Source organism: Pungitius pungitius, chromosome 8, assembly GCF_949316345.1.
Source record: "Pungitius pungitius chromosome 8, fPunPun2.1, whole genome shotgun sequence".
NCBI classification, from domain to species: Eukaryota; Metazoa; Chordata; class Actinopteri; order Perciformes; family Gasterosteidae; genus Pungitius; species Pungitius pungitius.
This window is the reverse complement of record NC_084907.1, coordinates 21,909,930-21,924,706: the sequence shown is the minus strand read 5'-3', so window position 1 is coordinate 21,924,706 and position 14,777 is coordinate 21,909,930. Positions and strand designations below refer to the sequence as shown.

At 44.5% G+C, this 14,777-nt stretch overlaps 2 protein-coding genes across 4 annotated transcripts; both read right to left on the bottom strand.

Moving 5' to 3' along the window:
- Window positions 1–72: 72 nt before the first annotated feature.
- On the bottom strand, window positions 73–8,502 carry rereb (arginine-glutamic acid dipeptide (RE) repeats b). 3 transcript variants are annotated; one of them, XM_037490040.2, is made up of 17 exons: window positions 8,256–8,502; window positions 7,330–7,378; window positions 6,806–6,930; window positions 6,416–6,515; window positions 6,224–6,322; window positions 5,857–5,937; window positions 5,591–5,741; window positions 5,393–5,479; window positions 5,048–5,241; window positions 4,542–4,703; window positions 4,295–4,405; window positions 2,934–4,087; window positions 2,536–2,740; window positions 1,757–2,459; window positions 1,529–1,669; window positions 1,267–1,441; window positions 73–1,079 (listed from the first exon to the last, which is right to left on the bottom strand). In XM_037490040.2, the coding sequence occupies exons 1-17, from the start codon at window positions 8,279–8,281 to the stop codon at window positions 1,046–1,048; spliced, it is 3,597 nt and encodes a 1,198-aa protein (XP_037345937.2). In that variant the 5' UTR covers window positions 8,282–8,502; the 3' UTR covers window positions 73–1,045. The 3 variants fall into 3 exon arrangements, with proteins under 3 accessions (XP_037345937.2, XP_037345938.2, XP_037345939.2); XM_037490041.2 differs by having other exon boundaries at window positions 4,295–4,402; XM_037490042.2 differs by having other exon boundaries at window positions 4,542–4,700.
- An 885-nt stretch (window positions 8,503–9,387) lies between these two features.
- On the bottom strand, window positions 9,388–14,640 carry eno1b (enolase 1b, (alpha)). Its single transcript, XM_037490604.2, has 12 exons — window positions 14,493–14,640; window positions 13,711–13,805; window positions 13,485–13,580; window positions 12,862–12,920; window positions 12,702–12,771; window positions 12,160–12,293; window positions 11,822–12,044; window positions 11,177–11,374; window positions 10,342–10,543; window positions 10,135–10,243; window positions 9,922–9,980; window positions 9,388–9,703 (listed from the first exon to the last, which is right to left on the bottom strand). The coding sequence occupies exons 2-12, from the start codon at window positions 13,793–13,795 to the stop codon at window positions 9,634–9,636; spliced, it is 1,305 nt and encodes a 434-aa protein (XP_037346501.2). The 5' UTR covers window positions 13,796–13,805; window positions 14,493–14,640; the 3' UTR covers window positions 9,388–9,633.
- Window positions 14,641–14,777: the final 137 nt, after the last annotated feature.

Sequence of the window (14,777 nt, the reverse complement as noted above, 5' to 3'; positions counted from 1 at the left end):
CTTATTTAAGCAAGGTGTGCTTCATAAGTTTGTAATACCAAAGGCTGTTGTTTCAAAGGAACTCCAAGAGAATAAGGTGTCATTGGAGAAATATTTATTGAAATAAATATGTAATGGATACATTTTCATATTATGTCACATAAATATTGAATGTAAAGGCCGTTCTTTTAAAATCCATTTAAAAAGCTCAATATTTAGTGTCTCTCCAATTAACTTATTCTGATTAAAACAATGTAAATACATTATTCTGATAAAAGTTTGTATCAATCGACAGATCGTGGTCCAATTAATAATTATCTCGCCTTATAATACTATATGCTGTTTTAGCTTATGATTTACTGCTATCGTGCTTAATCGAGGGTCAAGTGTTCACATCTACTGCTATAGTACTAATTCATATAGAATAATGTGAACATTAATATTTACAATCTCAAAAATGAGCGAATAAAAGCTTCGGTTATACTGTGAAAAGATATCTTGATATATAAAACTTTAGGATTTAGACAAATATTTAGCAGATTTAAGAGTAAAACCAAACTCTACTATGATTTCAAAGTCTAAACACCACAATGCAACTTGCTACTCTAGTTTGGTGAAAAATTAAGGTTGAGTCATGCTTGGTTGGTACAATCATCCAGACACAGATTTAAATGTTATTCTGTACAAGGAAATCATAGATATTTAAACGTAGGACCAAAGTCAGCCTGTTTTCATATCCTTTATGAGAGCTATTTGAGCAAATTCATCACTGCGACTCAGTTTGTTAGAGAAAATCTGCCATTTAAAATTTCACATGAATGTGTGAGATTGTTTGTTATTTTAGTAATAAAACTAGAATGAAGTCTTAAGTGATATGAAAATCTCGGATGGACTTTGTCAGTCTCATTAAGTGCTGAACAAGGAATGCACATAAAGATCCACAAAGATTTTTCTAAAATATATTAAAACAAAAGAAAAGACACAAATATTCTCTTAAAGTTTTAAAAAGTACACAGTATTCTATTGGGTATGGGTGTAGGGTTTGGGGGCATGCACCACCTGTCACTCAAGATGGTTTGTCACCTTCTTTCTTCAGGCGGCTTTCGAGAACGGAAACAAAGAAACACATTTTAAATGTGTTAAACTGAGCAATGAGGATAATCTATCATTTTGTCTCCACAATTGCATTCAGAAATACAAAAATATTTCATCACAGGAAAAAAAAAAAAAACATGCCAATGTAATTGTCCCAATCGGTGCACTAGATCAGTTGTTGAAGCTCCTTACCTGTAATAATCCTCCTGACTCGGTAGAGGGCCTCCATGCAGGTGATGCCCATGCAGCCACTGCTGCTCCATAGCCATCCTCTGCAGCTCTGCAGACTGAGCGTGCATGGCCTGGAGCTGGTGAGCGGCAGACATCTGAGGAATGGAGCCCTGTAGCTCTCTTGGATATGCACCTCCTGCAGAAAACACAGAAAAAGAAATGTAAACTAGAGCTGGACTCAAAAACACAATTAAGTTGTGGGCTGTGAGTTGAGATTACAAACCAAACAGTGGGTGGCGCAGCATCTCATGATCATGAGGAAGATCGCTGAGTAATGGGTTGTGGATTGGGCCGCCGGGGAAGGGGAACCGGGCCAAACGTGGTCCTGTTGCCAGGGGGTCCACTAGTGGATGAGGGCCTGAACCTTGACAAAGGAATAAATCATACAGTAAATGCAGGTTCTGAACACCACTGACTCTTTAATCCATAACTCCAATAAGTCAAAACTCACCTTGACCAAGGGGATCCTGTTGGTGCAGGTGGAGGTGGGAGTGAATGTGAGAGTGCTGGTGATGGTGCGGCGTCACGTTGAGCATCTGCAGCCTGACAGCCGGGTCCGTGGCCACAGACGCCATCCTCTCGGCGTGGAGCCGCTCTGCGGTGAGTCGCTCTGCGTAACTCAGTTCGGGGCGCAGCTGAGGTCCTGCCAGCATCATCCTCTCACGCTCCATCTGGTTCAGGCCAGGGTGGAAGGATGCAAAGTGGTGGGGAGGCCCGGGTATGTGAGGCAGGCCGATGGCCCCGTGCCGGGCAAAGTGCTCCATGGGGTTGGCCGAGGGGTGTAAGGTTTCCATGTCGGGGGGCTTGACCTCAAAGCCAGGCTTCATCCTCTCTCGGAGCTCCCTCTCCCGCATGTTCCTCAGCTCGCGCTCTCTGAGGCCGGGCTCGGCGCCGTACAGACCGGGCATGTGGTAGGCCAGCAAGGGGTCGCCGGGGCTCAGTGACACGTAGAAGGGGTGGTTGCGGTTGCTGGGCGACATGACGTGGGGTCGGGCGTATTCGCTCAGGGTGCGCAGAGCCGGCGTATCGGGGCCGATGTAGGGGGGCACCGCGGCTACGGTGGTGGGCGGCTGCTCAAAGGACGGGCGTCCGTGGCCCTGAACCGTCATCTGAACATCACTCATACGACTGTCGTGGGAGGAGCTGGAGGCTCTCTGTGAGGAAAAGGCAGCGTGTGAGACAACTCAGACGGGAATATGACGGGACACGTTTGAAACAGGAAGGACTCACAGCACTTCTGTCCGCCTCCCTTTCTCGCTCCCTCTCTCGGTCTTTCTCCCTTTCGCGTTCTTGTCGAGCACAGAGCTCGGCCTCCCTCCTGGACCTTTCAACCGCCTCCTCCCTTTTCTTGGCCAGCTTGGAGGACGAGAGCGGAGTGAAGAACAGGTCTGTTCTTGCACAAGAGTTGTAACCGCGATCCAAATGTTTGATAAACCTGAAAGAAATAAAAGAGGGGCGACTGTTTAACTAATAGACTTTCACAAATCAAAAGATCGTTTGAGGTACAATTCTTGTGAGTTATTATAGAATTTAGAGATACAATTGTATCTATAAGTACTCTACACTGTACTAATAAGAACATTTACAAATGTGACTCCAAACTAAAAAAAGAAGCTCTCCGGACGTACCGTGCAGACTGGCTGGCGTGGCTTGCCACGCTCACTACGGTGGGCTCGGGCGAGGGACTCCGAGGTGGAGGCGGTGAGCTTTCAGCCTCCTCCATCTCATCCAGTGGCTCTTCTTTTATCTGGATTTGGCATCCTCCCGCCACGGTAATCGACGAGGGTCTCAGAGGAAGAGGCGGGAACGACGGCTGGAGGCTTGGGACGGGGCCAATATTAGAGGATGTTACAGAAGTGAGAGGGTGGGAGGCCGCAGCAGGTGGATGAGAGGAAGTCATGCTCTTTCCAGGGTGGTTCTGCACCTGAGAGATCACTGGGAGTTGGGTAGGGAGGAGCTGCATTGGCAAGGGCTGTGGCATGAGCTGAAGAGGGGGAGGGGGAGCACCCGGAGGATGTTGGTTGGGCAGAATATTGAGTGGCTTTAAAGCAGGGGGAGGGGGGAGATTAGCAGGCATCTGGGGGAAAGGTGTAGCGGACTGATGGGGCATCTGTTTGTGTGATGGTGGAATGGGAGTGGTGGGAGGAGGCTTGACTTGTGTGCCGGACAGAAGAGGTTGGGGGAGCTGAGACTCCCTAAAGAAGGGCGCGGGTCGCGGGGGGGCCTGAGGTGACGGGCCATGAGGGTGTGTAGAGTTGAGAACCGGCGGGGGCTGAAATGCTGCAGAAAGAGGGGAGTCCTGACCCAACGCCGACGGAAGAGATGGTGGAGCAGAAAGAGAGTGAGGGGCGGGCTGCGGGCGGCTGATCGGGCCCCCCGTGCCAGCTAACTGACCAGCAGCTGGCTGACGGGGGTCTGTGGAAGGAGGAGGGGGGCTCTGGGCAGGATCAGTAGGGGAGTCGCTTTGCATTGGCTGCGGAGTTATGGGGCGGCCCTGAAAGGGGAGGGCCTGAGGGATTGGTGGGTCGGCCGACGCAGCAGCAGCAGCGGCGGCGGCGGCGGCGGCGGCGGTGGGATCTGATGGGACGCCGTTGGGCTGGGCAGAGGAGTCGGAGTCACTCTCGTTGCCCTGCTGAGGGCTGGGAATGCTTGGAGATGAGCTGCGGTTGTCTTGATCGATGTCTTTGGCGTCACTGCTGCCATCGTCCTGAGCACTGCGGCTTTCTGAAGAGCTTTCCTCCTCTACCTCAGCTTCTCCATCTGAGCGTGAGCTCCGTGGATCCTGGAGGAACAAACAATGAAATGACTGAAACGACGAGCAATGCAATGTCACGTCTACAACCTGTGAAAAATATGCTGTATATATGTACAAGATAACCTTTCGATAGCGGTATATGATGCATAATTATTGCATTCAACAATTAAAGAGAAAAGTCAATGTGGCAAACTAGCCCCCGCCGCAAGAATACATTAAAGGGTTCCCTCTCACCCGTGTCTTCGGCCTTTTAGGTGCAGCTTTCTCAGCCTCATCAGGCTCCTGAGCAGGACTCTCCCGAACACGCTTTGTTGTCTTTGGTGACGTTACCTCCTCTTTAATCTTCTGTGGACACAGCAGGACATTTACACAGTGGTGATTTGTTAATGACAAAAAGCACAAAACATATCCTACAGAGGTCAGGTGAGATATCGTTATACAAGTGAAACATGCGCATAAGAAATGTGTAGATTGTGTTTACCTTGTTCGTCTTCTTGCTGGGTTCATTCTTAGTATCTGTGGAAGACGATCTCAAAGAATTGGAGGTTGTCACACTCAGGGAGGGCTGGCTACTGGACTGGTGGTTCTCGTTGGTGGGGGAACCTGTGAGCCTCCTGTGGCCACTTCTTAAAGTAGACAGCTGCTATAAAAAAAAACATCAGTCGTTAATATTGTTACACATTAAAGAAAGACGTACCCCCGCCAAAGACTTCACAATAAGCCAGATCTATAAATTATGAGAAGACTACATTTGTGTGTGAATCATAATTCCTGACCATTTTCAGAAATCACGTTACATTATCTTAATAAAAGTAAGACAAGTAAGTAAGACATTTTGATTACAAAGTTCAGAATGTGAACATTCGAGCTCAGTCGTGTGACTCATAATGAGAACTTCACTTCAGATTACATTTGCATGGACATTTTCTTTTGAGTGTTCATTAGCAGAAGTAAACAGTGTGATTGATCTGCTAGCCTCAGGCTTACAGGTGCTCTGCTCCTCCGTGTCCTCATGCCATGCTTGCTGTTCACCTCTTCTTCTTCTTTAACAGGTTTAAACATGAATGGGGCGCCTGTGGATTTTAGAGCTGGCGGCAGACATCCGTGCTTATTTTCAAATGTGCGACAAGTCGTGCACAGCAATGCGTTGTCTCTTCGCCCTCGGTGCCAATCCTTCGAACCTGAATAAGACAAAAAACACTTATATTTTAAAGCACAGTCAGGTATTTTTTAACATGTGAAAAAGGCTTTCACAGAACCATGTAAAACATTCGTTTTCTCAAATAAAACCGAGCCGAATCTGATAAATCACAAATAAAAACATGCACTCACTTGTTGTCCCACAGCGGCTGCAGCTCTTGACATCCTGTTCACTGTCTTCACTATCGAGGTCATCCTCACTGGCAGAACTCGCATCCACTGCAAAGGAAAAGATCAGATTCAAGGAGGTTGTCCAGCTCTTACGACCACTTGCGTGAATAAGGGAAACCAAAAATGGACACAAATTTCTGAGGAACGCTTAGTGCTCACCGGAATAATTTCGCGAGGGGGTGACAGGAGCTGCTGCAGAGCGAGTCTTTGCTTTGCGAGAGGACGGTTGTCGGCGTTGCTGTCGATAAGCTCTCGTGCCTGCAGCCTCGGGAGTTTTCTTCCAGTGGTAATAGAAGGTGATCAGTTCCCCCTGTAGAGAAGAACACTGATTTTTAGAAACAATTCAAGTACTTTTCTGATTCGATTTCATAAAACAACAGCATGCTTTGTAAATGGTTCCAATCACAAAAACATTGTTAATTTACTGTTTTTTTGGTGGGCAGAAAGTCCTTCCGGATCCAAAAGAAATTCTTTCCATATTGTCTCAGACCTTTGATGAAGCGTTTCTGGAGGAAAAAACAAGGTTAGAAGAAAAAATGAATTGAGTGTCAAGAGGTAGTCAAATGGCTCTAGTATAGATAATGTTTTGATGCGTTAGCAGCATTCGTCAAAGAAGACTGAGCTCCCATTTAGAACTTTATTTCATGCCTGCACCTTTCAATACGCTAAGCATAGTTAGAATACATAAACAGTTCGTTTAATGATGATGGATTTAATCTGCCCGCAGAAACACGCTTAAGGACTAACGGTGACTGACCTTCAGTGCAGTACAACTAGCTAAAGGCATCTCACCACATCATCCTCCGACCAGCATTTCTCAATGAGCTTCGGCAGAGGCTTCTTAACCAGACGCTGCAGAGCTTTTGCTGCATCATAATGACTTGCGTGCAGCTACAATTGAAGAAAGACAAAAGTTAGTAAATCTGCAACGGAATATTTTAGTTCTTTGATACTGAGGGATGTAATTCAAGTCGTGCTTCACACCATATTGAGTGCGTTTAATGTGGTGTCGTCGCGGGAGGCTGCTAAGCATCCGTCCTCTGTGGACCCACCATCGCACATCCCTGCAAACGCTGCCATGCTCCTTAAAAAACAAAAAGGCAGAAAAAATGAGGATGCAGTTCCAATTACCGCGTTCCAGTAACCCAGATTGAGTCAATTGTTATTTCTACAACCCCCCCAAATTGATCTCTCATACTCGTTTGGTATATTGTTACGGGATATTTGCTTATGGTTTTTTAAGCATTAAACAGAATCTTTGTCTCTTGCTCAGGAAAAACATGGCTGCAGGTTAATAGTTTTATGTAAAATTGTCAAACAGATTTTGCCCTCTTTCCAATGGCCGCTGGCCTTCATACACAACCGCAGACTGACCTGGCAGCTCTGAGGTACATGAGAAGGTCACAGTCATTGACCCCGGGCGTCCACATCAGCTCCTCACTCTCTGTCTGAGTCTGCAAACTAGGAGCCGACCGCGGCTGCATCTCTGGAAGTTTGGCCTGCAGAAAAAACCAGCAAACACTTACAACCACCTCAAGAACTGCAACTGAATGTCCCGCCAATGTTTATGTTCAAAAAGGGAGAATTACAGGGCTAAATCACAAATATTCACAAGGTTTTCAAGGATATGTTTTGGGGGAAAGTATTTTCCCTTTTAACAATGTGTATTATTGCAATGAGTAATAAACGTGACATATTGTATTTTAATCAAATATCTAGATTCTGTTTTACACTGAACATGTCGGTCTGTCGGTGTTATAATGAGCCAAACCGGGTACACAGTCTCCCAAAAAGCGTTGAGGGTTTCAAAATATTTCTTCACCACCGACAAATAATACATTTGACTGTATCAAATATTGCAAATACTGAATTTGATCAAGCTTTGACGCAGGGTATACCTGATGACTGGGCCCAACTCTTATCTCGCCCTGCGTGCTGTTCAGGCTCCTGAAACGGTAAGAAGGAAATGCATCACGTGTGCATCATAATGCATTAATAATTTCCCACCTACAGTTTTGGGCAAAGCTGTGAGAATCCAAAAAGGAGTCAGTCAGTCAGTCAAGTCAGTCAGTCGGTGTGCCACATGTGAACTGTCAGTTAGCAGGTGGTTAAACGCTGCACAGGGTGATCGATACGTGGGTACTTTAGCAGTCAGAGCGGGGTTCCATGCCTCGGCACTACAGTGATTTCAGCCTCAAAATAACGTCCCGCCCCTCCGCCACCGTGAGCCAATCTCAGCTGCGACCTGCGACGTTTCCCTTTTATTACATGAATGAAACCCGACGCGAGAGACTGTCAATCAATCACACACGAGCTGCTAATTATCACGGGCACCATTACGAGGACACCGTGTGCTACTTTCGGAGATCCCCCACAGGTTGACGGTCGGAACAGTTGAAAGTACGCCATCGACAATAACTAAATCACCGCTAGCATCCGCGACATGTCGATGACACCCAGGCGAACAGCGACCGATGTCAATACACGTCCAGATTTATCACACGACGCACGCCGACAGCCCGCTTTACTGACGCCGCGGTGAATCACGTCTGCAGCGAGAGCTGCCCGCCACGCCAAAAGCGGACGGATATCCATTTTGTTTTATTAAACAGGAGCTGCTAGCTCCTGTCGCGACGGTTAACGTCACGCCGGGATTCGGCTAGCTCGTTAGCCTGGCAACGAACTTCGTGACCACTGACACTCGGGACCATTTTTTTCCACGCGAACGGCTCTCAAAAGTCACGCCGCGGAGCACCCGGGAGACGCGTGGAAAATAAAATAACGAACCGAAAGATGCCTTCGAACGGCGAGTTAACCAAGTTACCTGCGCGGACTGAATAGGTCGTCCATGTCGAGAGGATGTTTGGATGTGGCTTGTTGACACTACGTAGCGCAGTGGGCGATACACACACACACACGCGCGGGCGCGCGCGCACACACACACACATACACACACACAAACTATGCGAATCCCCTATTACATGGCTATTCAAAATGGAGGCGGCGTAGTGGAGCGAGTCAGTCTATTTTTTTCCTCCCAGTGCAGTGACCTCAGCAGCCACAGCCTAAGCCGTGAGAGTTGTCTGGGTGTAGCGTTACTGAGCACGTGCCGCGCGAGGCGCCTCGTCAGCCGCACGCGCGCAGGCCTCCGAGAACCCAAACGACACGAGACGGTCCTGTCGATGTAGAAAACCAATGATCAATACTATTAATCCATATCCATCAATATATGCGTGCGTGCGCGTGTGTGTGTGTACTTAAAATATGTGTATAGATTTACATATATGAAACTTTAACACACGCCACAGCATCAGGGACAGAGTGAAAGCAGCGTGAGCATTTTTTTTTCCACCAAAATGTATTCAAAGAACAAATAGTATTTATAGCCTTTGCAGTGACACTCAAATGAGTTCAGCTGCATACGGTTCCCACTGATCAGCGGTGAGGTTTCTACAACTTGAGTCCACCGTGCTGTATTCAGTTGGACATGATTTAGAAAAGACACTATACCAGGTACCACAGGGGACACTGCATTTTTGGAATAAGGCTGCAAAATCAACGTGAAGCACGGTGAATGCTTTCTGGATGCATTGTATCAGTACATAGACACTAATTTATATGAATAAATGTAGCTAAATAGATTACAATGTTTTCTGCAAGTTCTTAGACTTAATTATATAGTAACAGATAATATTCTGTTGACACTGAGGCAAATACACTGCAGGTGTCATTTGTGTTACTATGTTTGTTGAGACATTAGCAGATTGGGATAAGCAACAGCTTTTTCGCGGCAAAAGGCTGTCTGTTTCACTTTATTATAAATCTATTCAAACTTGCTAAGGATTCAAAAGATTGGAGACATAAATCCCCTTTAATTAAAAGCTTCTCCACCAACGCAAGATTAAACTTAACACGGGATCAATAACGACAATACATTCTGCCACTGAGAAAAGCTTTTTATTAACTTTTTTTAAAGTGCTGCAATGCAACAGATCTATTATTTTACGCCACATAAAAGATTGTAGAATACAGTGAAGACTTATAGCTGTGTTACAAATTCAGCAACTAGTTGGTTCTCTATAAAATTACACCACCACAAGGAGCCAAGCATTATCCATTATTGCTTTGATAAGCTATCCAATGTGTCATTATAGATTTGGAGCACATTAATCCATTTCCAGTTGAAGTAAATGCTTAATCGTTTACGCCGACAATGGTTTTCTGAAGTTTTTTCCAGCAAAAACAGCCTTTTCGCCAAGCTCTTCCTCGATTCTACAGTAAAGAGAAGTTAAAGGTTAATTTCCGCTTTTAAATGCATTTACAAAAAGAAAATAGTAACATTTTTCCTGGTATCCAATTACAGGCCAAAGATTTATATTTACACTTTTTTTTTTTTTTTTTTTTATACATAAAGACATGTGGTCTTGTTGACATCTAAAAAATTGCACAGATAGGAAAACAACTTCTTCAATTTGTAGAAGGAGACTTACCTCAGAATCTGGTTGTATTTGGCCAAACGCTCAGAGCGACAGGGGGCCCCGGTCTTTATCTGAAAGTTACAAAATGCGTTTCAAAAGATATTCCATGTCACGTCGTTCTCCCAGAATAACACATGTAGTGAAAATCTGTTGACAGAGTGCCAAAAATTTCCGTCGTTTTCCCCCCCAAAACAGATACTAACAGTTGCATTATGTGATTTTTACCTGTCCAGTGCACAGGCCGACCACCAAATCAGCTATGAAGGTGTCTTCAGTTTCACCCGAGCGATGGCTGACCATCACGCCCCAGCCGCTCTCCTGAGCCATCTTACACCTGCGTGGAAGACAAAGGGAGAGCATTAACTTGTAACCATAAAAAAAAGGTCATAGTAGTGTCAAGTCTAAATTTAAAATTAAGGATTGTTGACTTACGCTCGCATTGACTCCGTGACCGTGCCAATCTGATTGACTTTAAGCAGCAGGCAGTTGCAGGCCTTCTCCTCCACGGCCTTGCTGATGCGATTAGGGTTGGTCACCGTGAGATCGTCTCCGACCACCTGGATGTCGGTGGTTCCTGTGAAGTTGGTCCAGGCCGTCCAGTCGTCCTGGTCGAAGGGATCCTCGATGGAAACCACTGTGACAATGAATACGCAGAGGGTCCTTATTGGAGAGTGAAGTGATCAAATTCCTTGTATGTCTGACATTATGTAATAAAAGTTTCCTGATCCTTGGGTTAAAAAGGATCCTTCAAAAACCAAGACAGATGAGAAATTAAGCTTATAAATCACACACATACCAAGAGGGCAAGAGACATGAATTAAACAGGTTCATAACAAAGTCAAGGATTAAAACAGAATATTTATACATCTATTTTACATTACAAAGCAACTTACAATTAGTGCATTTCCACATAACGATAAACTCAGAACATCAAGTAACAAGTACAATTTTGCAATTATTTGATTTTTTTAGGGTAAAACCTTGTGAGCACACTCAAAATGAAGTCCAGGAAAAATAGAAACAGTACAAATATGCCAAGTAATATACGATATGTATCTATAAACTGTTTGAATGATGATGGTAATTTTTGTATAACGGGACTCAATAAAAGGATTTGGCTGTCCAAGCAAATTAAATATAAGAAAAGGTCTCAGACAGCCAGATCAGCGCCACTCATTACTTTGGATTCAACATTACCATTTTATTAGTGTGTGCTACTCTCCACCTGCTAAATAATGAGCAAAACGAGACTATATTTAAAGGTTACCTGGATAATCCTTCACAAAGCTCTTGTAGAGCTCGGACAGCTCGTCAGGAGTGATGTAACGGCTCGCGTCGTCAGGAGACTTGAAGTCCAGGTCGTATTTTCCCTCCCTGTAGAATTCAGACGCTGCCACATCCATGCCGATCACGACCTCGTCGGTGTACCCTGCTTTGGCAATGGCCTCCTTTACCAACTCCAGTGCTGCAGAGTTATATCATCCATGTGAAAAATGTTGGTTGAAGAGCATTACCTTTTATGACTTTAGCGTCAAGCACCACCGAAAACAATGAATGAGGAAAATTTCCCAGACTAGAACAATAGAAACCCCTTAAAACTCAAGTGCAGTCCAGATATAACTGAAAATACATTAAAACTGTTGATTTTGTGTCTGAACCATCTTTAACGCTTTCAAATATTTATTTTTGCAGTGTAATTTTTGCTTCAAATGCAATAGACAATTAAAAGGTTTCTCTTACAGCTGCCAAGTAAATAACAGCCATGTGCATCTGTTTCAGTCTAACCATTTGCAGGTCCTTTTATTGGTTGCATATTTGGTTAACACCTGATAAACGTAGATGGACTTCACTCAACGCAGTTCAATGGGGAAAGTAACCTGAAAGACTTGAATTTATCATCCCTGTTACATACCTTCTTTGTTCTCAAGGATATTTGGAGCGAAGCCACCTTCATCACCCACATTGGTGGCATCCTGACCGTATTTCTTCTTGATGACGTTTTTGAGATTGTGGTAGACCTCGGCGCCGATGCGCATGGCTTCTTTGAAGGTGCTGGCGCCAATGGGCAGGATCATGAACTCCTGCATGGCAAGTTTGTTGCCTGCATGCGAACCACCGTTTATCACGTTGAAGGCCTGGTGGAATGAAACAGGAGCTGTGACGTCACAATGAACCGGAAGGTAAACTCAATGCGGGGGATGGGGGAGTGACTGATTATTGATGGATGTAATTTGGCACACAGAACCTTACCGGCACGGGCAAGATGACCTCCTGGTTTCCTGCCAAGTCAGCAATGTGACGATACAGGGGGACACCTTTCTCCGCTGCACCAGCTTTGCAAACAGCCAGGGAAACACCCAGGATGGCGTTGGCCCCAAATTTGGCTGTTTGAGAGAAATCCGTTTTGAGTGTCAAGTGATTCAAGAGGTCTCTCCCCTCCTGAAGAGATGCTTAATAAGCCCAATCGTATTACAAACAGTACAGATGTATTTAGTGGTAAAAGGGATCTTTTAAATTCAATTCATCAAAGCAAGCAATTTATTTGTTAATAAAACCACCAATTGTTGGCCTATTTTAAGCAGTGGTGGATGAAACCTGCAGTGGATCTGCCGCTTTGGTGAACAAGGACAACGCACAACTCACTCAGGAAGGATATGGTTTAATAGGATAGAGCTACACATTCAGTAGTCAAGAAGAATAGTCTCCATACGTGCACGTAAGCAGCATTGGGTCTCGGGCTACTCTGGATAGTGTTTTAGGATAAACACAATAGTTTAATCGGTGTTTCTTACATTTGTTGTCTGTGCCGTCCAAGTCAATCATCATCTGGTCAATTGTCTCTTGCTCAACCACAGATACATCCTGAGGAAACCAAAAGCACAAATTGGGAACAATTCCAATTAGCAAAATAACCATCCACCGTGAACACAGCCAGAGTGGAAATCATCTTACTTTGCCAACAAGAGCGGGTGCGATACTCGAATTGATGTGTTCTACAGCCTGGGAGACTCCTGCAACAGAAAACGTAATTGTCCTTGTGCAACATAATGAGCAAGTCTTGTAAAACCTTTAATTAATAACACTGTCGCATAATTTAGAAAACCCATGCCATTTGTTTTACACATTAACAGACTCATGCAACAGTATTTTATAGTTTGTTTGAGGAAAATATAAAAATACAATACTTCAAAGATTGATTTCACAGTGCATCAAAACAGGCAATCATAGCTTCTGAAGTGAGAGCATGCTTTGTGCCAATTCACCACGGAGCTCATATCGGGTTGATTGCCAAAAGCATTCAATTAGTTGTTGGTTTTTCTACCGTCAAATGGACAGATCTTCGCTTTTAAATAAGAGACAGACAATGGAAACTCACTAATCCTCTGACATCTGGCGAAGACAAAGACATAAAAAGTTTTTTTTTTTTTTTAAAGACTAAGCGTAGTATTTTCCTTTAAATTGAATTTTCTCCAAAAGGCATAGGCAGTAAAAGTATTTGGTGGTAAATATCAAAACCACAGTCATTTGATTGACGCTATCTGATTAAAAGGGAAACCCTATACTGGCATACGCACCTTTTCCAAGGTAGCGAGACTTGTCATTGTCCCTGAGCTCCAAGGCTTCGTAGATTCCGGTAGATGCTCCGCTGGGTACAGCTGCCCTGAACAAGCCTGTGAAATGTCCACAGGAGCAGAGAGAGAACACACGAGTGGTGATATGACCATCTCTAAATAAGATCAGGCATATTAGCAATACTTACTTCTTTTTTTTTACATTTTATAATGTTATATTGATTCCTACCTTTGTCAGTGTGAAGGTCGACCTCCACGGTGGGGTTTCCCCGAGAGTCAAAGATCTCTCGGGCGTGGATCTTGACAATGGACATGATGTAGGAACTTGAGACGAGACAGAAAAGACGAACGTGTTACCATCTCACAATCCTATCTCACCATTGGCACACCTCCCCCACCACTTTTGTCCTTGTGGCTTATTCTCAAAAACATCCTGACCTAACTGCAAGCTCAGGACTGTCAACAGGCGTGCTACCTTCCTAATTGGATTAGATCTTCTCAGCTGATTAATCACATGGCAGTAAGGGACGCGTCTAGGTTGAGACGCAAGACACTACTACCAGTAAAATTGATCAGAATACCATTCGTGACCATGATATCCACAATAATCCCTCATCTTTGTGGGCCAGATAGAGAACGCTGGCCTGCTAAACAACGATAACTTTTCAAGTACATCTTACTGCAAATTATTTAAAAAATTGAAAATGAGAATTGTTCATTCAGCCTGTACCTCATAACATAATGTCAAGATAGACCATCAGCCCTGAACAACGTCATAGTTTGCAAATCACAAGCAAGTATCGGTTTTGAAATCTGAAAAGTGAATCAAGTTAACTGATTTGGTTGATTGAGTAACACGTTAGCTAGCTTGCGTTAGCAGTCACGTCACTTTAAACGTTGAACCTGAAATTAGACCAAAAGCCTGTTGACACACTACGCCGTGACAAACTCACCAACCTATTAGGTAGCAATGATAACATAGGTGATAAGAACGTAAGTAGGTAACTGTACCTTGATAGAAACAGCAATGAAATAGGAAAACCCGGTTGAAAAATAACGACACGCAGAACGATATATAAGCGTACAAGTGATTTACTGATGAATTTAAAGAAGCAATTCTTCTTCGCTTCACAACTGGGGAACCCTTGGCAGTGTTCCGAAAAACTGCTGCCCCCGCTGGTCTTAATGCGAACTACATCGGATGAACAAAACAAGGCATAGGGAAACGTGCCCTGGGTGAAGGAACTCAAAGGTTGGGTCGTTTGACGATATTGTGGGATGGCACAAACCGAATTA